At 34.6% G+C, this 26,815-nt stretch overlaps 1 protein-coding gene across 1 annotated transcript in view; it reads right to left on the bottom strand.

The window, feature by feature from the left end:
• Positions 1–26,815, bottom strand: part of LOC5575633 (cryptochrome-1) — a 104,136-nt gene that overhangs the window by 54,713 nt on the left and 22,608 nt on the right. Inside the window, exon 2 of the mRNA XM_001655728.2 lies at positions 23,768–24,519. Coding sequence (XP_001655778.2) covers position 23,768 — 1 coding nt within the window. The 5' untranslated portion in view covers positions 23,769–24,519. The remainder of the gene's footprint in view (positions 1–23,767; positions 24,520–26,815) is intronic.

Below are 26,815 nucleotides of genomic sequence, written 5' to 3'. Positions count from 1 at the left end.
AAAGGGACTTAAATATTATCTTTTTTTTCGTTATTTTATGTATTTGATGCGGTGGCGTAGCCAGAATTTTTTCTAGGAACAGTAGGGGTCTTTACAGGAAAAACAAATTTTGACCAGCATACACAAAAACACTTTTTCAAATACGTTCTAAACTGCAAAATCATTCATATTATATATTGCAATACCAAATAATCTTAGATTTATGCATAAAAATTGAAAAACAAGAACATCAAAAAACAAATTCCGGATAATCGAGTCTAAAATTCCGGATAATCGAATTCCGGATAATCGAGTCCCCGGATAATTGAGTCTCCGGATAATCGAGTCCGACCTGTACTCGTAAATCTCTGATCAATCAGCCCAGATTTTTTTTTAATTTTTCGTTATTCTCCAAATTAATTCCGACGTTTTCTCAGATTCTCAAAGTATTCAATAATAATCTAAAAAATCTAGGAATTTCTCGTTATCATCTGCATTCCCAATTTGTACAAAATTCCTTCCAGAGTTTCTAAGTTATTCAACAACAATTCAGAAATAATCAAAGAGTTCTTTAAGATCCTCAATAAGTTCAGAAATATACTGTGAATTTTTCAGCAACATTCCATAAGTGTCCAAACATTTTTGCGTAATTTCAAATTATTTGCTAACAAATTAGAAAATAACTCGAATATTTCTGTAGTCCTAATTCAGCTTGGAAATATTTTAGGTAATTCTCTAATTAGTTTCGAATTAACATACGAATCTCTAGTTATCCGTCCAGACATTCTTCAAGAATTACAAAATATTCACAAATAACTCAGAAAAAAGCATATAGTACTCTATAATCCTCAAATAGTTCAGAAATATTCTAGGAACTTCTGATTACTCTTCAACATTTCAAATTTGTCCCGTTGTACTCTCAGAATTCAATGTATTCAACAACAATTCAAAAACAAACCGTCATCATGCCACATTTGTCTAAGCATTTTTCAATATCTTCAAAATATTTACCAACAATTCAGAAATAATCTTTTAATTCTGTGCGATCCTTAATAAGTTCAGGAATATTCTAGGAATTTCTCGTTATCATCAGCATTCCCAATTTGTACAAAACTTCTTCCAGAGCTCCAAAATATTGATCAACAATTCAGAAATAATCAAAGAGTTCTTTGTGATCCTCACTAAATTCAAGAATATACAACAATTTTCTCGTTATTTTCAACATTCCCTATCAGCAACATCCATGTGGATATGTGCCCATACATTCTTTCAGAATTTCAAAGTATTTACCAAAGATTTAGATGCACTTTTAAGCATCTCTGTTGTAAGCAATTTGTTTGAATATATTCTAGGAATTTCTTGTTATCATCAACATTCTCAATTTATCTAGACATTTTCACATAATCCAAAAATATTAAACTACAATTCATATATACCCTCAGGGTTCTCTATACTCCTCAATAGAATCTGAAATTTTCCTTCAATATTCCCATTTTGTCCGGATATTCTCTCAGATTTTAAAATCACCAACAATTTAGAAATAACCTTGAACATTTCTGCAATCCTTAATTAGTTCAGAAATATTCTTGGAAAGTCTCGTTATGTTCAACATTTCAAATAAGTTCAGACATTCAGAACTCCAAGAGAACTTGATGTTCTCTGTAATCTTTCATGTGTTTAGAAACAACTTAAGAATCATGTTATCCGTATGTATTCCAAATTTGTCCATACATTCTCCAAGTATTCCAATATATTCACCAATATTTCAGAAGTAATCTTATAGTTCTGTGTAGTCTTCCAATTATTTAGAAATATGCTGGAAATTTCTGGTCATCCTTCAACACTTCAAATTATTCAGACATTCTCCCAGAATTCTGAAGTAATCAACAACGATTCAGAAATATTCTCATAGATTTCTGCTCAATCAGCTCGGATTTCTTGGGAAATTCTGATTATCCTTCAATATACCAATTTTTTTTTCAGTCGTTCTCTCTGATTCTCAAAGTATCCAACAACAATTTAATAATAATTTTAAAATTCTCAAAAATCTTCGATCAGTTTAGAAATTTTCTAAAAATTTCTCGTTATCATCTGCATTTCCAGTTTGTCCAAAAAATGCCTAAGTTATTAAACAACAATTCAATAATAACCAAAGTGTTCTTTGTGATCGTCAATAAGTTCAGAAATATACCGGAAATTTTTAATTACCATTAAAGATCCATAAGTGCCCAGACATTCTTGCAGACATACCAACAATTCAGAAATTCTCTCCGAGAGTTATGTGATACTAAATAAGTTAAGAAGTGTTCAAGGTATTCCTAAAAATGCTTATATATTCCAAATTTATTCAGACATTCTCCCAGGATTCCAAATTATTCATCAACAATTCAGAAATACTTAAATTTATTTCTGTGATCATCAAAGTATTCAACAAAAATTTAAAAATAATTCAGCATTATCTGAAATCCTCTATAAATTCACAAATAGTCTAGGATCATCAACATTTTCAAATTGTCCAAAATTTCATTCAGAATTCCTAAGGAATTGACCAGCAATTCAGAAACAGTCCAAGAGTTCTTTGTAATCTTGAATCTTCAGAAAGATAATAGAAATTTCTCGTCATCATCAGCATTTCCCATGTTCCCAGACATGTTTTCATTTTTTTTTATTTTTTTTTTTTAAATCTTTATTTGAGTGTATTTTGGACATGTTTTCAGAATTTTAATGTTTTCAACAACAATTCCAAAATTCGCTTAGAGGTTTCTGTGGTCCTCAATTAGTTCAGATATATTCTAAGTATTTCTGGTAATCCCTTAAGGTCTCCAAATTTATTCAGATATTCTCTAAGGACTCTCAAAGCATTCATCAACAACTCCGAAAAACTCTATGAGGTTTTTCTGCGTTTAATTAAATTAATTAAAAAAAAAATTTTAGGATTTTTTCGTTATACTTCAATACTCCTAATGTTTTCAGATATCCTCTCAGAATTCCAAGGTATTCATCAACAATTGAAAAATCATCTTGCAAATTCAAAAATAATCTTAGCAATCTTCGTTATTTTCAATAAGTTCAGAATCCACATGAGAATCCCTCGTTATCTTTCCGTATAACTTTTTTTTTCCAGACGTCAGATACTCAAAGTATCCAACAACACATTAATAATAATACAGAAATTCTCTGAATTCCTTGGTGAGTTCAGATAAGTTCTAGGAATTGCTTGTTATCATCAGCATTTGTTTTTCTTCCAGGATTCCAAAATATTGAGCAACAATTCTAAAATAATCCAAGAGTTCTTTGTGATGCTTAATACATTCATAAATATACTACAAAGTTTTTGTTATTCTCAACATTCCCTCAGTTCCCAGACATTATTTCAGAATTTCATAATAATTATTCATTAACAATTTAGATATACTCTTAGAGATCACTGTGTAACGTAATTAGTTTGAATATATTCTACGAATTTCTCGTTATCATCAATATTCTAAATTTGTCTAGACATTTTCGCATAAAACCAAAGTGTTCAACTACAATTCAAATATACTCTCAGGGTTCTCTAAAATCCTCAATAGGAACAAAAATGTTCAAAACAATTTCCTCTCAACATTCCCATTTTGTACGCATATTCTCTCAGATTGCTAAAGTTTGTAAACACAATTCAGAAATATGCTTGAACATTTCTGCAATCCTTGATTGGTTAAGAAATATTCTTAGAATATCTCGTTATGTACAACTTTCCAAATAATTTCAGACATTCTCTCAGAATTCCAAAGTATTTATCAACATTTGAACAATTATCTTAAATATTCGAAAATATCCCTGGAATTCTTTGTTTTTATATTTTGTTCTGAAATAACCTAAGAATCTAACATTTTAAATTTGTCTGAATTTCAAACCAACAATTCATAAATACTCAAAGATCTATGTGGTTCTCAATTAGCTTAAACATATTCTGGATTTTTTTTAATATCTTTCAACTTTACCAAATAGCGCAGACATTCTCCCATAATTTTAAGGTATTTACCAACATTTCAGAATTACGCATACTTAATAATTTCAGAAATATTCTATGAATTTCTGGTTATGTTTCGACATTCTCATTTTTTCAGACGTTCTCTCAATCCTCCAAAGTATTTACGAACAATCCAAAATCAATATTGCATGTTTATACATAATTTTAAAGTTTCATGTAATCCTCAACTAGCTTAGAAATATCCTAGGAATCTCTTGAATCCGCGATCATTCAAAATTTGTACAGGCATTCTTCATGAATTCCAAAATATTCACTTAAAATTCAGAAATAATCTTTGCATTTTCTGTGATTTTCATTTAGTTCATAAATAATCTAGGTAATTCATGTTATTTTTCAACATTTACGATTAGTCCAGAGCGAGAGTTACAAATTATTAGTCAACAATTTAGAAAAAAAAATATTCAAAAATATTTTGAGAAGTTCTCGTTATTCTTATCAGAGTATTTACCATCTTTTCATAAAAGATCTTAGAGGTCTATGTTAACCTTCAGGTTACCCTTCAACATTTCCAATTTGTCCAGACATTCTCTCATAATTTCAATGTATTTTCCAACAATTCAGAAATACTCTCAGGGATCTTGGTGATCTTCAAATGGTTCAGAAATATTCGTTATCCTTCAACATTCTCAATTAAAACATTATCTCAAATCTCCAAATTATTCAACAGCAATTGAAAAAATGTGGATAATGCAAAAATAATTTTATTGTTATCTGAGATCGTCAAGAAGCAATTTTTCGTTATCATCAACAATCTTTGGGAATTTCAAAGTATTACAAACAATTCAGAAATTCTCCTATAGATGTCTATGGTGCTCAATAAGTTGAGCAATATTCCAGGTATTTCTGGTTATCTTTGAAAATTCCTAATTCGTTGAAACATTCTCCCAGGATTTCCAAAGTAAATTGTTGATCTTAAAAATAATCTTGCAAATTCAATTTCTGTACTCCTAAATTAGTTGAGAAACAACCTAGGAATCTCTTGTTAATCGTTAACATTCCAAAAATGTCCAGACATTCTCTCAGAATACCAAAATATTCAACAACAATTCTGAAATAATTTACCTATTGTCTGTGATTCCCAATTAGTTGACAAATTTTCAAGAAATTTCTCGTTGCTATCAACACTTCCAAATGGCTCAGAAACAACAATTCAATTTAGAGAATATTTTCGTGATCTATGATCGATTTAAATATATTCCAGGAATTTGACTACATCCATTTTTTTTTGAGACTTTCTCTAAGAATACCAGGTATTCAACAACAATTCAAACATATTTTTATAATTCTTGGCGATCCTCAGGATTTCTTGTCATTATCCGCATTCCCAATTTGTGCAGAAATTATCATAGAATCCAAAAGTATTAACCAACGATTCAGACATATTCGAAGAGTTTAATGTGCTCTTCATTTGGTTACGAACTAATCTATCAATTTCTGGTTATTCTTTAACATTCCCAATTCATTCTGAAATTCTCTCAGTATTCCAGAGTATTCATCAAAAAATATGAAACATTAAAAATATAATCAAAAATGACCTAAAAGTTCTCTGTAATCCTCAATTAGTTCAGAAATAACCTAAGAATCCCTCGTTATGCGTCATCATTCCAAATTAGTCCAGACATTTTTTCAGAATTCACCAATGAATCAGAAATAAGTATTGAAGAACATTATTCCTAGAATATATTTTAAATAACTGATTATCCCTTGGAACCCTAAGATTATTTGTGAATTATTTGAAAATATTTTGAAATTCTTGAAATACAGTTAACTCTCCCGTTCTCGATATTCCGTATCTCGATATCGAGTTAGAGAACCATAGTAAAAGTTGGTTTTCATGGCTAACTCGATGGTCCCTTGAAACGCAGTTGCACTGCTTTTGTGTTCTGTAACTCGATACCTCCCTAACTCGATGGTCCCTTCAATATCGAGTAAGGGAGAGATGACTGTATGTCTTTACATATTTGAAATGCTGACGAGATTTTATTTTCCTAATATATTAAGGATGACAGAAAATTTCTGAATAGTTCGTTAATACTTTGGATTTCTGAAAAAAAATCGAGACAAATTGGGAATGAAGAAGTGTTATCATAAATTATTTTTTTAATTGAATGTTTGAACTTTTTGAAGGTTACAGAATATACTTGAATTGTTTCTAAATTATTGGTTAATTCTTTAGAATTCTGGTAAAATGTTTAGACAATCTGGGAATGTTAAAAGGAGAATGAGATTTTTTATAGAATATTTGTAATTTTGTTGAAGCTTACAAGGATTGCTATTGATTTTTTGATGAATACTTCGGAATAATTAAGAAATGCGTATATGAACGCAGAACGTTAACAGTTATTATTTCACTATTATTTCAAAAAGGACGAAGGACGATAGAAAGTTGTTTTAAATCCAGAATAGTTGGTGAATGCTTTAATATTTCTGAGAGAATGTTTGAATAAACTGGGAATATGAATGGAGAACCAAAAATGCCTAGAATACTTCTGAACATCGCATTCTATGCATTACAGACAACTCATTATTTATAAATGATTTGGTTATCATATGATAAAAGATTTCGAGTATTCTGGATATTCAGATTTCGTTTAAGATTATAGTATATTACTCCTTTGTTAATGAATTATTGGTTACTGCTTTGGATTTCTGGAAGAATTTCCGGACAAATTTGGAATGTTGATGAGAAATTCAGAAAATACTTCTGAGCGAATTTAGACCCAATTAGAACCTTAAGAATATTTTTCAATACTTGATGAGTCCTAATTCCAAAAGATTCTTTGGAAACATTTGGTCAAAGTTGAATGTTGACAACAAATGTCTAGATTATTTTTAAAGGGTTAAAGACAAGTCTCAGAAATATCTTTCTAATTCGTTAAAATATTTTTCCAGAAGTGTTGATCACTCACCAAATCTTTAGATATATTGTCAGAACACACCGCTTTCTTCAAAAAACTTGAAAAATGTTTTCAAATGTTCTCATTCCTTTCAAATATTCTACTAGATTTTTCGTCCTCTCACTAATTAAAAAAAATCTAAATACCTGTATTCCTAAAAAAAATCAAGAATCGGAGAGTCCCATGTAATTCTCATGCGTTCCCATATCTTGTGAATATTATCCTAAGTGTTGTTATCATGCATAAATCATCCAAAAATATCCTAAAAATACCACGTTAGTCACAAACAACTTAAAACTTATCAAAAAATTTGACATAAGCCATAAACATTCTCATATCCCCCAAATATCTAGCCTATAGTTTTGATCATACATCAATAAATAAAGATAATCTCGTATTCTTTGAATAACTTTGAAATAATCTCAACACTTCCATATTTATTTCTCTCAATATTTCTCTCAGAAGATTTTATTAGGCACCAATAATTTGAAAATATGGTAATTTATTGTAACATTTAACAATAATGTCAAAATTGTCCTTCCTATTAACTTCAGAGTTTCCCAATCGGTGGTCCGTGGACCCCTAGGGGCCGTGCAGATTTCTCAGGGGGTCCGCGAAGCTGTTTTAAATTAAAAAAGGTTGAAGAGAAATGGAACGTTGTGAAACAGGACACAGAATCCAAAACAAACACGTTTTTTCGTTGTACTTAGGGTAACTACAAGTTCAAATTAAAAATAAGCCCCGATGGTTTGCATAGAGTATCGTCAAATTAGCGGGATGCGCAGTATAACTTTACCTCACAAAATTTGCATGTTTTTTTAGCGCAAACTAGAAAACAGAATGAACATCATTTCTATAGCATTGTTATTAGAAAATTCCTGGCATATTTTCCTTGGCCTAATCCTTATCAGATTTCACCAGCTTCTTGATGAGATCCTCGAAAAGCTTCTGAGCAGTTCTTTACTATTTCTTTTGTTGAAAAGTAATTTTTAATGTTGAAAAGTTTTACGAATTTTTCCAATGGCTGTTATCTGGTTCCTCAAAAGCTCATTAGAAAAATATTTTAGTATATTCGAAGCAGCTTGTAGAGATGAAATCATTAGATATTTTGATTTCGCGGAATTTTGTTGAAACCTTGGGTATACCCGAAAACATATTTCACATCTTGTAGAACAAATTTACAACGTTTCTCGGGTTAATCTTGATTATGGGTACTCTTGTAAAAACTTTTGAAAAATTTCAGTCTGTAGTTTTTGTTGAAATCTTCTCAACCAACTGATTTTTGTTGGATCATTTAAAAATTTCTTATCAAACCTTACTAAGATGTTTGAATGACTCTTGGTAAGATTTTTGTAAACTTCGAATGGTGTTGGAAGAATTCTTGCATCGCCTGTGGTGGGCTACAGACAAAACATTTAGGTGAGTCTTTGAAAGGTATATGTTGATTCATAATGAATATTTTATATTGGGAATATTGGGAACCACTGATTTACTTAAATATTATTCCAGCAGCTCGAAACAATAACGAATAGTTTGAAAATTACACACTCAATCTGTTCGGTAAAAATAACTGGGTTTTGGAACTACCGAAAAAGTCAGTAAACTAAAAAAAATGTCTGAAATCGAAAAACAGAGATTTTTTACTGAAACTTTGCAGAGAGCTTTCTTTTTATATCATATATCGATAAAAAATAAGACATGGTGAAATTTGCTTTTCAATTACGCGTGGCGACAGTTTTCATTTTACTGACTTTTTCGGTAGTTTCAAAACCCAGTAAAATTTCACCGACCCCAGTAATTCAATCTGAGTGTGTATTGAAGAAATTCACAGTGAATCTGAAGTATTCCCATGTTGCACATATTAATCATTATGTGATAAAAATTCATCAATAAACTATTCCAGTATTTCTGTATACATATTTGCAAAAATCATATATATATCACTGCCAGAATTATTCGTTCAGTATTCCTGAGCATTCACTACTAATCCAGAAAACAACATAGAAAATCCGATTATTCTCAGACTGTCTTATGTTACTTAAATTATCCCCAGTATTTGTGATTCCCCCAAATTGGAAAGGAAATATCATTATTTTTCGTTGTCCTCAACAGTTCCTCCATTTTTAGAAACAATTTGTTTCTCGTATGTATTTCTTGGTTGTACTCAAAACTAGCAGTTTTGAATTTATAGTTATTGAATTGCGTCGAAAACAAAGTACATGCTGGTTGGCGGAACTGAGCGCGACAGGACCCGCCTAGGAAGCAGTGTTACGATAGACGGGGATACCTTCGAGGTGGTGGACGAGTTCGTCTACCTCGGATCCTTGTTGACGGCTGACAACAATGTTAGTCGGGAAATACGAAGGCGCATCATCAGCGGAAGTCGTGCCTACTATGGGCTCCAGAAGAAACTGCGGTCAAGAAAGATTCACCCCCGCACCAAATGCACGATGTACAAAACGCTCATAAGACCGGTAGTCCTCTATGGGCATGAGGCGTGGACTATGCTCGAGGAGGACTTGCAAGCTCTTGGGGTTTTCGAACGCCGAGTGCTAAGGACGATCTTCGGCGGCGTGCAGGAGAACGGCGTGTGGCGGCGAAGGATGAACCACGAGCTCGCTCAACTCTACGGCGAACCCAGTATCGTGAAGGTAGCTAAAGCTGGAAGGATACGCTGGGCAGGGCATGTTGCAAGAATGCCGGACAACAACCCTGTAAAGATGGTGTTCGCCACGAATCCGGTCGGAACAAGAAGGCGTGGGGCGCAGCGAGCTAGGTGGATTGATCAGGTACACCAGGACCTGGAGAGCGTGGGTCACAGTCGAGGATGGAGAGAAGCGGCCATGAACCGAGGGAATTGGCGAAATATTGTTGGCGAGGCTTTATCAAGATAATTGATGTAAAGCCAAATAAGTAAGTAAGTAAGTAGTTATTGAATTTCTAAGAATATAATCTAATCTGATCCACCATGAACAAACTTGTTGCAAATTATTGATATTCACATTGATAAATCCTTACAGAGTAAATCGATTTTCTCAAAATAGAAGTTACGCTCACGCTTCAACGCAATGCAAATAGCGAGTATAGCCACTATTTCTATAGACTTGCGAATGAGGATTATATAGAGCCAAACAAATTGACAACGGTTGTACGGATGCAACAGGCAAACGAGGACAGAAGGAATGATGCCAACTCTCTCATTGCATCAATCCGCCAGTCTATGGCTAAAATGTGTTTGCTGCTGCAGGAATCTGTTTAAGGACATTATAAAGCAAGGCCAGAAATGGCGTCTAACATGGCACCTACCGCACTTTCCCTCCTTTCCACCCCTCTTGCCATACATTTGATTTGGACAAATATAAGCAAACTTGTGAATCGAATTTTACGGTTCTTACCTTTAGATTGTGATGCGAAACGGCTATAGCTAGCACACATGGTTATATTTTACCCACTGAAACTAAATTTGTTGCACAATTGTAGTTAGGAGACGTAGCTCGTGCATTTTTCAAACCACAGTTTCTGTTTCTTTCAGCTTCTTCCTCCATTTTTGATGGCATCAATTTAGCAGCAAAGTTCTCACTAATTTTTTACACATAATTTTAAAGTAAAAATCGATACAAATGTAATCACTACGACCGCGCACATCTAAATTTTCTATAACTTTGATTAAAATACCGAAAAAACCTTGCAAATCGCGTTGAACTGGCTTTATTTTTCCAATTCCAATTTCACTTTTACGGAGAGTAAACACTCGCGATGGTGACTATAAGCAGTCATGTTGTGTGGTAGTATTGGTGATTTTTCCAGCAGTGGGGCCGGAATTGTTTCTAAATAATTTATATAAATCACATATTTTTGCCGTATTTCCGAGACATTGTGCTTCAAAAATTGAAACAATGTGAAGAATGATTTTTTTCCATTTCAATATATAGGAATAAATTCGGATAAAAATCAAGTTTGAATAACTTTCAAATAATTGAGAACATTCAGTATGAGCTTACCGCAACACTGCCATCTAGCTAGCTAATCAAAACAAACTTTGACAGTTCGTTCTTATGTAACATGATTCTTGTTCTAACAAATACAATCACTATATGGGAAAAACTTTACTTTACCAACACTCATGCATTTTTTATGTGGCTTCCTTTTATAATGTCCTTAAATATCCCACCCGTCCTTGATGATTTTCGTTCTCCGTTTTGTGCCGTCCGTAATCGACCGAGCAAACCGGTCATCTGCTGCTGGTTTCTTGTTTTACACATACACGCATGCGTATGATACAACTGGGTGATGAAAATTTCCGTGGAACGCTCCCTAGAAAAATGGTAATCTCGCGAAAAACGCATTTTCCACATATAGTGTCTTCGGCGATTATTTTCCTTGTAAAATTCCCCATCTTTCGACGAGTTCCAAATTCTGCGTTTCCATATCAGCTTTGCGAGATATCGGCGTGCAAAGCCAAAAGTTGGCTCAGGGGAAATAAAAAAAAATTCACAGGAAAATGGTAATCTCGAAAACGGAAAACATTTTTTACTAGGAAAAAAAATCAGAAGATACCTTGAACCTTCCTCTATCTTTCGACGAAAACCGATTTTGAAAATAATGAACGAAAAAAATATGAAAAATCGTGAAAGCCGAACATGGAAATCCAATCCAGTTTCGCCTTAAGTCAGAATACGTTAAGGTGAACTTTGAATTGTAACGAAACAAACGCGTAAAATACAATAACACAAATCATCTCGGCTTATTAAAGTGGTCGAGCTGTGGTGGATGCGGCCCTGTATACGCGTTGGACTTATCCATAAACGCAAATTAAAGTAAACAACACATCAGCAGAAAGGCGATCACGCCACCCGGGCGATGAACGCATTTATGCTGATGTAGCGAAAAGGGTCACGTATGCACCACCGCGCGATAGCATGTAGGTCTAAATAAGAATCAATAAAATCATTCCTAGTTAGAACCCCGAACGAGCCGCGTCTTCTCTTCGATGACCATCCCAACCTCCACGTTCTATTACATGGCGATCCTGCCAGGAGGGATAATAATAGGGAATTGAACGATCCAGTGAAACTATCATGGCAGGAGTGGAAAAGTGAACAATTGAACGATGCAGTGAAACTATTCCCCCAAGTTGAGTGGATAATTGAACAACACAACACAGTGAAACCATTCCTCCCCAGGAAAAGTGGACAATTGAACAGGCTAGTGAAACCGTTTCCCCCTAAACAAAGCGAAAAATCGAATGGACTTTTGTCCTAAATGATCGTGTATTATTCGTGACGTGAAAATGGGATGGTTTTCCTCCGATGAGGTGGTTACCCCAGTAATTAATAATGTGAACGATCATCACACCACCCAAACTGTGGCGCTTTGTGTGTTAGCCGGTGTGGCGTTGGGCTATGTTATGTTTCGCGGATTGATGAAAATCCACCGCCAACACACCGAACGTGTGGCGGAACGTACAACCCGTCGCGTAGCCGCACAAGTGTAATGAACAGTAATTGAACAGTGTTACAAAGTGAAAACTTTCAAGAATGGAATCGCGAGTAGACAATTATGTGTACACACTGTGTGTGCTTCAGTTACGCGAAATTAGAGACAGATTAACAAAACGTGCAAACAAGGGGTTTTCAGCCGCCGAAACAGTTGCACAGCTAAAGATTGTACATCATCTTTTGGGATTAGCAGCCGCGGCCGTGGTTAAGCAGAAAATGCCTTGGGCAATATCTAATGACTTGGTGATGATAGTTCAAGACATTGAAGATGTTATGCAGTGGAATGCTGAATGAGTGGAGGAATCAATGCAGAAACGGAGAGGCAGCAGAGGACAACGATCAACAACCTGAACGATAGGAGGTATTTTAATATTATTATTATCTCATGTAAAAGTTTTTAAAGTGAATTATTATCTCATGTAAAAGTTTTTAAACTAAGATTTAATTGACTGTAACTAATGTGTGTATTAAGTATGGAAAATATGTCAACTGTTTACATTTTTTTTATTTTTTGCCAATGTTTCGAATACTTACCACTGTCAATGATTGGATCAATCTGAAATAAGTTGTCTATGTATTTGCCGCATTTATGGGCGATGTTAGACACCAAATTGAAAAATTAATTGGCTACCTTGTAGTCAATTTATTGAATTTTAAGAAAAGTCCTAATAGGGAGTATCTTCGCGATACCCTTATCAAGAAACGAGCATATTGTGAAGGTATTTTCAATCAGGCGCTTGATATAATCCATAAATCTGGAAATAAATTGCAATTAATTGAATTTGAAGTCTACATAGATAAATTAAACGTGCTGAGGAAGCAGCTAGACCAACTGATAACGGAAAAATTGAAGAAACTTGAAATGGCACCGAAACTGGATCTCTCGCTTGCCCTTAAATTGGTAAAACCGTTCGATGGATCTGTCATCGAGTTGACAAGATATATCGAAAGCGTCGAACTATTAAGAGATTATGCGGAAGATGTTCCAGAGGCAGCTATTCTCAAGTTTCTGAAAACCACTCTAGTTGGGTCAGCTCACGGAACAATTGATGGACAAAATACAATTCAACAAGCGATAACAACCTTGAAGCAAAAATTTTCCATAAAGGTGACCCCCAGAGCAGTGGAAAGCGAAATGCATTCCATGAAGCAAAATCAAAAAACAATTTCAGATTTTGGCTTCGAAATTGAAAAGTTAACTGCCAAGCTTGCAGCTGCACATGTATCCTCAGGAACATTTGTCAGCGAAGCAGCCGCAGCAAATATAGTACAGCCGATTGCCGTAGAAGCGTTCATTGATGGACTCAGAGATCCATCAACGAAATTCTTCTTACGAGCTAGGAACCCAATGACACTAAACAAAGCCATATCAGATGCACTTGAATGTACCCCAAGTACATCTAAAAGCACAAATGAAACTGCTTTGTGGTGTGGTTTCCAATATCAAGGACACCATAACGGTGGTAGAAACCGTGGTTATTACCGAGGAAGAGGTTCCTACGGTAATAGAAGTCGTGGTAATTTCCAAAACTCCAGAGGAAGAGGTGGTAATTATCAAAACTACCAAAATTCCTATGGAACCAGAGGCAGAGGTTTCCACCAGCAAAATCCACAAGGTCCAGGTAGAGGATCTAATAGGGGTGGAAACCAATATAATAATCAACGTGGACAATATAATCCCCACGGTGTTAATGTGGCAGAACAGGCACCGTCTCAACAACAACAACAACAACCAAGACGCAATAATTCGTCTCAACAACCACATGAAGAGGAAGCTAACCTGATCGATCTTTTTCGCTAATTTTGATGCGAAAAAAGCTCTCAGAGCAAAGTTTCTATTATTTAACCAACAATTAGAATTAATAGTGGACAGTGGAGCTTCCTGCTGTCTGATTGATAGAAGATTTTTACCTGAACATATTCATATTAATAAGTCTCACACTCTTGAAGTAGTTGGTGTAAACGGAATCACCAGTACACTGGGATTTATAGATACTTTATTGGAGTACAACTCGAGAGAATACCCAGTTAGATTTCATGTTATGGAACAATTGCCATCTCACGTAGTGGGATTAATAGGTACCAATTTTTTGACAGAATTCGGAGCAACTATTGATTTCGCCCGAATGAAAATGGAGTTCAAAAACCCAAGAAATGAATATTTTACAATACCTGCTAGAACTGAAATGATTAAATATATCCAGACAAACTTTACCGACACATGTGTTGTATTGAATCAGGAAATACAACCACATGTCTTTATAGCAAATGCTATTGTACAACCGTTGAACGGAAGAATACCTGTTCGAATGGTTAATGTCAAAAATAAGCCAGTTAAAATTTCAGAACTGAAACCAATAATCAAACCTGCTAATGATTATTTAGTTTTATCGACAGGGCATAGTGCAAGTAAAACAGATAGAATCCAACAACTTCTCAAGGAGTTAGACTTAAATCACTTGCCAAAAACCGAAAAGCAACATGTCGAGCAAATTTGTTCCAAATATGCTGACATATTTTGCTTAGAAAATGACCAGTTAACAGTAACCGATATTTACAGTCCAGTCATCAAAGTAAAAAAAGATGCGCAACCAATCTATAGCAAAGCATATAAATTGCCGCATACTCAAAAAATTGAAGTGGAAGAGCAAATTCAAAAAATGGTCAAAGACAAAATTATTGAAAAGGCAACTTCCGCCTGGAACAGCCCAATTTTGCTTGTCCCGAAGAAGAGTTCTGATGACAAGAAAAAATGGAGACTAGTTATCGATTACAGGAAATTGAACACTGTAGTCGAGGATGATAAGTTCCCATTACCAAACATTGAAGATATAATTGACGCGCTTGCGGGTGCGAAATACTTTTCACATTTAGACCTGTCTCAAGGGTACTATCAGTGTCTTTTAAGACCGGAGGATAGACCAGTGACAGCGTTCTCGACACCATCTGGGCAGTATCAAATGACGAGACTACCCATGGGTCTTAAAATTAGCCCATCATCATTTTCTCGTCTAATGACGATAGCGATGTCGGGGCTTGACACAACGAAATGTCTTGTCTATTTAGACGATATTATCGTTTTTGGAAAGTCAATCGAGGAACACAATAGGAACTTGATTGCCGTATTTGAAAAGCTAAGAAGAGTTAATTTAAAACTGAATCCCAAAAAATGTAATTTCTTTAAAACAGAATTAATTTACCTAGGACATTTAATATCAGCAGAAGGAATTAAGCCTGATCCTGCTAAAGTTGAGGCAGTGAAAAAATGGCCTACTCCTTCCAATGCTGAAGAAGTCAAAAGATTTGTAGCTTTCGCTAATTATTACCGAAAACACATAAAGAATTTTGCAAACCTTTGTGCACCATTGAATCGCCTAACGAGAAAAAATGAGAAATTTATTTGGAATTATGAATGTGAACAAACATTCAATGAATTGAAAAAATGTTTTGTAGACCCACCAATACTAGATTATCCCAATTTTGACAAAACAAATACGTTTCACTTGCATACTGACGCGTCAGGCTATGCGATAGGTGCAGTCTTATCAAACGATAATGGCAAGCCTATTGCATATGCCAGTAAAACGCTAAATCAAGCTGAAACAAACTACCCTACAATTGAGAAAGAACTACTGGCCTTGGTATGGGCAATTAGACATTTTCGACCGTATCTTTATGGAAGAAAATTCATTGTTCATACTGACCACAGGCCGTTAGTATATCTGTTCTCACTAACGGATCCTTCGAGCAGGCTAACGAAATTTCGTTTAGCTTTGGAGGAATATGATTTTGACACTTATTACATACCAGGAAAAGATAACGTCGTAGCGGACGCGCTATCACGCATATCTATTTCTGATCTAAAAACAATGACTATGACAGTAACAACAAGATCAAAAAGCAAAATAAATGCACAAAATCACCCATCTGACGCGGAAGGAATTGATCACCCTAAAACATCAGATTGGGAATATATAGAGATAAAAGTCTGTCCTGAGATTGAAAAAATAGAATTCTCCCCAAAAGAAATAAAAGTACCGCGAATAAGTACGTTAGTTCACCTACGGGGAATAATGGAAAAAGTAACGGTTTACTTAAAAAGTAAGAAAGATGTGCACATAATTATCAGAAGAAGTAAAAGCGCGCTATACATTATTGAAAATTTAAAGAATTTGAATCTAAAAGGTATACCTAAAATAACAATAATCGGGGATGACGTAAAGGAAATAAAAGACAGCAAAGACAGAACAACAATCATAAATGATTATCACATATTACCAACGGCTGGTCATGCGGGAATTAATAGAACCTTGCATACCATCCAGCAGAAATTTTACTGGCCAAACATGAAACAAGATATCAGAAAATTCATCAAAAGTTGTGAATTGTGCCAGAAAAACAGAATAATGCATAAAGCAAAAACACCAATGATTGTAACTACAACGGCTATAGCAGCATTTGATATTATTTATTTGGATTTAGTTGGTCCGTTATTGCCGAGTTCAGAAGGAAACCAATATATCCTTACTACGCAGTGTGATTTAACAAAATTTGTCACTGCTACAGCGATAAAAGATAAATCAACTGAGACAGTAGCTAAAGCCTTTGTAGAAACGATTATTTTAAACTATGGAATACCAGCAAAAATTGTAACGGATAAGGGAAAAGAATTTATGTCAAAGCTATTTTCAGAAATTTGTGAATTATTGAAAATAACCAAACTGAATTCAACGGCGTACCATCATGAAACAATTGGTGGACTGGAAAACTCCCATAAAAGTCTAGGAAATTTTTTGCGGATATATTGCGGAAATTCACCTCTAAATTGGGACAATTGGTTGAAATATTACCAATTTGCCTACAACACGACAGTGCACACCACTACAAACAAAACTCCGTTTGAACTTGTATTTGGTAGAATGTGCACCTTACCAACAAATATATGCGACATAAAAATAATTGATCCGATCTATGATTTTGATAACTATTCAAAACTACTGAAGTTTAAATTGCAAACTTCACAAAAAGAAGTAAGAGAAAAACTTATCAAGGAAAAATTAAAACGAAATGAAAACCATAATAAAAATGCCTCAAACAAGATTTATAATCAAGGAGATCTAGTTTTATTGAAAAATGAAAATGGTTCAAAGATGGACAATATATATATTGGACCATATCGAGTTGTTAATGACGAAGGTCCCAATGTAAAAATAGAAATAGGCAACAAACATGAAATAGTACATAAAGGAAGAATCAAATATTTTAATACTTAGCATAGGACGTGTGGTGGATGAATATTCCCACGAAGATTAAAACAAATATAATACAAAATAATGTAAAAAAAAAAAGGGTATCTTACCTTTACAGTATATAGTTGTAAAAGAAATAGTTTTAAATTTTAAACTGTAGAATAAAATTTAAAAATTGTAAAATAGGGCGTGTGGTGGATGCGGCCCTGTATACGCGTTGGACTTATCCATAAACGCAAATTAAAGTAAACAACACATCAGCAGAAAGGCGATCACGCCACCCGGGCGATGAACGCATTTATGCTGATGTAGCGAAAAGGGTCACGTATGCACCACCGCGCGATAGCATGTAGGTCTAAATAAGAATCAATAAAATCATTCCTAGTTAGAACCCCGAACGAGCCGCGTCTTCTCTTCGATGACCATCCCAACCTCCACATTCTATTACAGAGCGAAAGTACCATTTTCGGAATGCAGCTTCCAGATAAATAGAAACAAATTGGAAAAATCACTTCCAACATGGACATGCTTTTTCTACCAAATCAAGTGTGAGAACAGATTAAAGCCATAGACATAGTAATCATGCTGAAACTGATGGAATAGGCGAGACTTGCATTGAATAAAAATTTAGCCATAGTACGTTTTTGACAAATTGAAATTATTGAACATTTTTAAAACATTAAAGGAATAGTTTCATGATATTTTCAGTAAAGTTGTAGATATAGACGAGATGATCATGACAGTTTTTGTGTAAGGCTTTCATAATTTTGGATAAATATTTTTTTCAAATTTTTCGACAAAGAATCACTTTAATTTAATTGATATTTCTTATGAAGTTGCAATTAGAAAAATAACTCAAAAATATATGTTGAAATCCAAGTAGTGCAGTGAATCTATTATAAAAAAAAGGCCAAAGAATTACAGAGATCTAGCCTGCTAAAGTTGATCATTTTGTATGGAAAATTGAAAAAATTGCAAATGTATTGTTCAATCCTGTATACCCTAATTATGAGTCCAAAACACTGCTTGAATATGACATAAGATATGTCAAACCTATAATTTAAGCAATTTAAAAGAGAGTGTGAGGTTTTGGCCGACATTTGTTCTTGATCGCACCACTGTGCGGTGTTGCAAACCGATGTTCACTTTGCACATGTTTGGGTTTAGGTTCCAGCGTTTCGGTATGCACATGAGAAGAGAGTACAAGGAAAGTACCAAACAGCCTGAACCAACGTGTTCGGAGTTTGTTTGAGAAGACTGCCTACGAAGTAAGAATAACTCTTTGCCTTCCGAATATGCCACAGACGGCTTCAATTAGACGTGTAACCACGGAAATGTAGACAACCATTGTTGTATGTTTGCAAAACTTTTGCACGGGAGTGTATCTACCAGCAGTAAAAATTGGAAATTTCGAATTTGAACAAAACGTGCTGACAACGCTTTTGGTCTACGATCATCTCAAACCATTTCTGGGGAGTTCAACTTCAATTCAATTCAATGACGAACTTCAAATTAACTAGCTTTAAAGTACTATTGAAAATATTGTGTGAATACTTTTGACTTACCACTTACATGTTGGCTGAATTTGGATAATAAATATGCATCAAGGAAACAGTGATTTGGCAAACAAGCAACGCATTAAATCATATTGTATTATGTAGCGCATTAATCCTTTGGGTGATGATGAACCAATGTGTTGAAAAAAATGATTTGACGCGTTATATTTCTGCTACATCCCCTTTTGTCTTCATGCATTTTTATTTTAAAAATTCATCCTATCTGTAAATTTCGAATCAAAAACAAAAAATTCAAAAGTTCTACAAAATTTAAGTAATTTGTAGTTCATTATATAAATAAGGACTGCAACGTACATCCTGGAAAATTCAAAGCTCTGTACCTTTTCCTTAGCTTTACGTCCACCCTTAAAATGTTTTTGAAGTTTGAGTATATGCTTCAAAATTATTGTAAAACGAGTGAAAGTAATTTACATTTACTATTCTATGTTTGACTAAACAACGTATAAACACGGTACTCCCCTGACCGTTATTATCAGAAAAAAAATCTTCATCAAATCTGTGCTCACCAGTCGATTTCTATAGCTAAGCTGCATGTCTGGGCAAAATTTTAAAAAAATCGTAGGGCCCGTTTTGAAGTTACGCCTTTTTGAATGTGTAAGTCCACTAATTCAAAGGAAATCTGAGATATTTAAACGAGTTTTCATTGGCCGTCATTATCAGAATAGATATAATATTGAAATTTGAATCAAAATTGATTTATATAGTTATTTGTAACTTCTGGAATGAGTTTTGAATGAGAAGATAAAAAAAATTGGTTACGCCCTTTTGGAAGTGTAACCATTGAAACACTAATTTTAACTAGATTAGTTAGGCATTCCTATACCTTTGAGCATACTCAAATGTTTCCAATGGTACATTGTACTTATATGCCACCAACATATTTCACTATCAACTGATTTTCCATGGGCTCAAGTGTTTTAAGGTATTACGGAGCTAATTTCATCATGTAACCAAATAAGTTCTTGTAGCAAAATATTCTGGCTAGTTTGGTGAACCCATGTACTCACGATTCAGATTATATTACATGCAATTGGAAGAAATGCAAAGTTTAGAACATCCGTTTTATTATGTTTAATAGAGTTCAAAATTGTTGCATTTACAGAGCTTAATTTTGAATGTTTGTCTTTGTCAATTTGGAAAACTTTGTGAAGCTCCCAAAGTTTTTTCGTTTTTGATGAGCCATAGCAGCTGGTGAGTCTTTACTTCACAAGCACAGTCTGCGATCGAAAACAAATGAAAAATCTCCAGTTTGTGTAGGATTGAAACCATATTCTGGTAGGTAGACCAGCAGGATATCAACAGGGCCACAGAACAATTTACAATTTTCCGGTCATCAAAACTGGGATTCACGTTAAATCCATGAACAACTCTGTTTTTACCATGTTTTATATATCTTTTCAAAATTATCAAGGGGCTTTTCAAAATACAATCAAGGGGCTTTGAATTCCATTACCCCGAATACCCGAAGACCATCTCCGCAAGTTCCAGTTTCTAGAATGGCATAGCTTCGAATTCCATTATCACGGGACAATGTCATGCAAGGTAATTATATATTCGGAACAATAGCATTCAGTGTAATAGTGCGTTCAGGGTTATGACACTTGGGTTAATGAAATTCGGAGTTATAATTCGGTTATAATTCGGAAGTATAGAACCTTCTCAAGATAGTTTGATTTTCAAGGGAGACATGTGACATAAAGCTCTGAAAGTGTTATGATTTTAAATTCAATGAAACCAAATAATAACGCATGTTTCTTACTTTTCTCAAGCATTTTTCAAGTACTGAGGCTTTCTCTTCACGAGTTAGCATGAGAATGGATTGATTGATTTATACAATTCTTTCACTATTGTATTTATACAATAGCCACTAATACACAAAAGTATTGACATAGGTCTAGAGTTCTACAGTTTGGCCAAATGTGCATTACTCAGCAATTGAAGTTTATGTTCTGAAGCAGTACAAAATTAGCCGCAATAGCCAGTAGCCGCTCCGCCAGTAGTAGCCTGTCCGCACTGGGACAGAGCCTGTTTCTCTACTTAGTGTTCTATGAGCACTTCCACAATCATTAACTGAGAGCTCTCTTTGCCAAAGTTGCCATTTTCGCATAGTATATCGTGTGGCAGGTACGATCATACTCTATGCCCAGGGAAGCCAAGAAAATTTTCATTACAAAAAGATCCTGGACCGACCGTAAATTGAACTCAAACACCTAAAGCATGGATTCGCCTTGTAGCCGCGGACTTTAACCACTCGGCTAAGGAAGGCCCAAGGTAGCTAGTTGGGCCATAGAAATATTTTATGGATAATAATAATGACACGAAAATTGCTCCGTAATGCCTTAGAACGCTTAAGCCTTTGAAAAAATGATCAATTGTGAAAGACTTTGCCGACATGTAAGTGCAATGTGTCATTGAAAACATTTACACATGCTTAACGGAATGCCTGCTTAAAAGAATGCCTAATTAATCTTTTGGAAATTAGTGTTTTCAATGGTTACACTTGCAAAAGGACGTAACTCAAAATTTTGTCTATCTTCTCAAAACTCCTCCCAGAAGTTACAAATTAGTTTATAAACCAACTTTGATTCAAATTTTAATATTATATCTATTCTGATAATCACGGCCAATGAAAACTCGTTAAAATATCTCAGATTTCCTTTGAATTAGAGGACTTACACATTCAAAAGGGCGTAACTTCAAAACGGGTCCTACGATTTTTTTAAAATTTTGCCCAGACATGCTGCTTAGCTATAGAAATCGACTGGTGAGCACAGATTTGATGGAGATTTTTTTCTGATAATAACGGTCAGGGGAGCACCGTGATAAACCTATGCCATGAGATTCTCAACATGAGTTTGTGACTGGTAGAATTCAATTTTCAACAACAATTATAGAAAATTTCCCAAACTCTATTCAGCTTTAAAATGATTTCGCTTTCCGTAATCCATGTCAATATGCCTTAAATGTGGAATAACAGTGAAATCCATGTTATGAGCACAAACTTTATTTATTACCATTCCAAAAAAAATCAAAGCTTTTCAAACAAAAATGAATGTCCCGACATCTATCCATAAATAACAAACTTTCGGTGTACCTTTGAATAAATGGTGTTTTCTGTTACTTTAACCCTTTCTTTCTTTTGTGTGTTTCGTGTTTTTTTTTTAATTATCGCTCTTGTGATTCTGTATGCTTTTGCCTCATATTTCATAGAGCACTCTAAAAGCTTTGCAATTGTCAAAAAAAAACCTTTTTCTCTACGCCTGCTAGGACTCAGAAATGTAAAAAGATCAAATCTGTAACGCTACATGTTAATTAAAATCATTTCAAATTATCGGTTTAAATGAAAATTAACAGAAATATTTCATAATGGTTCCATTTTTATCTTCTAAAACTATGTGTTTGCTTGAGATTTTCTGGCAATTTGGCAATTTTTAACCGCTCTTTTTGATCTATTGTCACAGATAAACAGAGTTAAAATGAGCTTTATTTATCCGCTTGATATATTTAGCACTATTACTTATTAAATCGAACAAATCTGAAGTGTACAGATGCATTGGTTTCAAGGCTATCATTGTTCGAATTTTACAAATTAAGTTCGACACAGTCCTTATGAAAAGAATCGGTTGAGAAACGGTGTAGATTAGACTGATGCAAATTTTGAAATTTTTGCTCCCCTATGCTTAAACGATGTCAATTATGATAAAAATGATCCTCCCGAAATTTGATGTGATTCGGAATAAATTTGGTTGGGCACACGCTATTTGAAGTTTATATGGAAATTACTATGGAAAAGGCAAACCTTTTGTGTTCAGTTCTCTAACTGCTCGTCATAATTACCTATGAAAAAGTGAACACACTCATCTCATGTGAAAATTTCCCAGCTAAAACTTTGCCGAAGACCACATTTCGATGAGACGTAAGGATAATTTGTTATTATTGATAACAAAGTCTAAATCATGCTGAGATGTTCATTCAATTACTTTCAGAGCAACACTGCTTTTTTGCTGTAGAACATAGTAGCCTGGATTACTTTGATCTATTCTTCCCGCCAGGAGCACCAGTATTGCCTGCCGAGCAGTTCATTAAGCATGCAAAATGCAAACCCACTTTATGATTATGAATAGCAATTTATCCTGACGTCCAATCGAAGTGTGGTCTACGGCAAAGTTGTAGCTGAGAGGATTTCACATTAGAAGAATTTATTCACTTTTCCATAAAATATTATGACGAAGAGATAGAGTGTTCAACTAAAGATTGGCGTTTTCCGTAGTAATCTTCACATAAATTTCAAATGGCGTGTACACAGTCAAATTTCTTCCGAATCACTTCAAACTTTGAGAAGATGCTATTTATCATAATTATAATCGTTTAAGCATAGGGGAGCAAACATTTCAAAATTTGCATCACTCTAGTGTAGATATTACTACCTGAAGCTAATAGTTTGGTATGGATAATCCAATTGGGTGCATCTTATGTGTCTGATACTGTATGATTATGTCACTTCAAATGAGTCAAATACATGATTTCAACTTACTTGTAACTGCCGTGTATTGGTAGCGAAATTGATAACTTTCCGGATTCTCTCAGCACAAACGACTCTATTGTGTCGACCACGGTTTGTTCTCGAAACTTCTTTCAAGCTTTTCCAGCTTCCACTTTCAACACTGAATAGAGGTGCTGGTAAAAATATTTCAAGTAGGATCAACCAGCAAGCACATATTCGATATATTCACTATTTTTGCACAAAACTATTGTTTCACAAATATTTGTTTAGTTAGTAGAACCACACGCTTCCCAGCGACCTTAATTTCCCTACTAACGTTTCAATGCACAAGGTCTTTGTGTCGTTATCGCGCACTCTCGTATTTGCTTCCACTGCAACTCGCATCACCGGTGCACAAATATTCAAAGTTTTCCTCGGCCGTAATCTGTCGACGTTGTTTCCATTATCAATTGCATCATAATCATCATCGTCATCAATAGCATCGACTAGTTAACTTGCACTAATTTTCAGTAGTAAAAATGGCACTAACCCGGAACATATGCGCTCGAATTGTTTGTAATTGTACTAATGGCGAGTGCATACAGTTTAGCTTTGGTTCACGTATATGTTAGTTCTACTAAACATACAGCACTTACTGGAACAAAATGCACTATTGCACTATAACTGACGATCAGTGTGATATACTGCCTTCATCTACTACAGTAGCTAATGCAACTGCACCACCACTGCAAATCTCCGAACTACTTAGCTAGCGAGAATGTGGTTCTAATATAGTTGAGAGCCTGAAAGAAACAAGAGAGAGAAGATCTCATTAGTCAAGTAGGCGAGGGTTGAAATTTGAACTGTAGGAGAAGAAGCTTCTAGAAAAATTACTATTCTTAAAAGAAAAAGCACAGACAAACAGACGTAACACTTAGAACAAATCTCGATCAAATTCATAGTCACGAGGACATGTACGCCCAATACTAAAATCGATGTGTTTGGCCGACGCGCCAACAGATGGCGGTAGTGAGCAAACGTCAAACACGAACAAAAACGATGCGAGCGCTGCGGGTGGCGGATTGACCACCTACCATATTTTCGAATCAACCGTTAAAAAGGTAGTCGATGGACAACGATGGGAGTGTGACGTCTGTTTGTCTGTGGAAAAAGGCCTATCCACGAAGCGAGGCTTTACTAATGTAAGTACTATTTTAGTTCTTAACCTTAGACGGAAATAACACGCTGAAAACATGGGAAGCCTTAAAGGCGCGACGATGCCTTGCTTCGACCCGGGTGGACTTACTTTGGTTATGTCCTCCAATATATAGGGTTGTTGCATCAATTTTGACATATGGAAGAAGAAAAAACTATTTTCGAATGCTATTCAAGTAAGAGACTTGCACGCCAAATTTGTAGTTTTTTTTGTTGTTTTCAAACGTAAAAATTGTAATTTTTGCACGAACTTTCATTGCATGGAAATATAACGAAGTTTAAGAGAAAAAAACTACTGATTGAACTTTAATACTTCACTTCACTTTTGCAAAAGAAAAAATAAAATACTAAAAATCACTGCTAAGACGAACAAATACCTCTATACTCTAATATGTTGCTTATCTTGACAGATAGGCCAATTTCGTCTGCGACTTACAGACTTCTTCAGTGTCGACAAGTCGAGCACTCGACACTGAAGAAGTCTGTAAGTCGCAGACGAAATAGGCCTATCTGTCAAGATAAGCAACATATTAGAGTATTTTTTCTTTTGCAAAAGTGAAGTGTAATGTTAAAGTTTGGATAGCTTTTGATGAAAATTTAGTGTGCATTCTTCTACAAATACAAGTTAATTAACTGGTATGATGTATGCCTGTCATAAAATAAACAATATTCAGCTTTCATCTTTCGCCTCACACTAGTTACGAGCTCTTGCCCAGTCGGTGGGGCAAAAGTTCGTTTAAGATAATCAATTTTAAACTGTGGTAACTAAAAAGGCGGAAATTATGTTGAAACACTTGGAATCAGTTCGATACTCCATGTTAGATGTATTTTGATTGGAATCGAATATATTGTAAGTTTTTAATTTGAGTAATTGAGAATGATAATAATTTAAGGTGAAGATGGATATTAACCAAGCATCCCATTTTCAAGAGAACAAATCTAAAGAAGCAGACTGCGGCATGCGCTAAAATTTAATCAATTGGTTACCACTAGCAAGTGATCAATCGATCACATTTGCAGCTGGCACTCTTGAAAATTTCAGGTTTTACTTTGATTCATCTTCACCTTAACCTTTCGAAAACGCCTCTAAACAATTTGATCTACAATCTTTATTCCACGCTTACTTTTTTAAATCGATGTATGTAACTTTTACACGGTTTGTAGGAAAAAAATTGAAAAGAATTAAAACCCTATTTCTAAAATTCTTTAAAATAACCTAGATTTTTTTTTTGTTGTGTAGGATTGACTCAAATAGTGTTTTGTTTTGATTCTTGGTTTAGTTACTTTGTCCCTCCATATAACAGAACGATGAAAGTAGTGGTTGGGTTGCAATCTTACTCACTTCGTGTTGTAATTCCGAAAATTAAATGTTATAAAAGTGAATATCGAGTAAGTTTATAGTGGAATATGTACAGGCCCTGTGTTGGTAGCAAAGCTCAAAGCTTTGAGCCAATTCTTTTCCACTAGAGAAGCTAGGCAAAATACAGGACGCTTCGATGCTTACTGACTTTAAAATGGCTTGCTCAATTTTCACCACCTAATTAAATTTCAATCTTGTCGCTCCCTTGCGACGCCTTGCACCTATTCGTTTTCCATCATTTGCTTCTATAGACTCCCTTTACCTTTGAGTCGCATGACCGCTACAGCCATAAAACAAAAATAATACAATGCGAATAAATGAATAACATAAAGAAGATAAAATATTCTGCTTCGATATAAAGAATCTCGATGTACAACAATTATACTCAATTTTTATGTTCATTAAAAATTGAGTATAATTGTTCTATACCGAGATATTATCGTGAAACACTGAATACACACTTAGAAAATATCACCGACTCCGGTGATTTTTTTACCGAAATATAAACCGCTGAGCGTTCGGTA

The sequence above is a fragment of the Aedes aegypti genome, chromosome 3 (genome assembly GCF_002204515.2).
Source record: "Aedes aegypti strain LVP_AGWG chromosome 3, AaegL5.0 Primary Assembly, whole genome shotgun sequence".
Taxonomy (NCBI): Eukaryota; Metazoa; Arthropoda; class Insecta; order Diptera; family Culicidae; genus Aedes; species Aedes aegypti.
The sequence above is the reverse complement of the archived record's forward strand: the minus strand, read 5'-3'. Positions and strand labels throughout refer to the sequence as shown.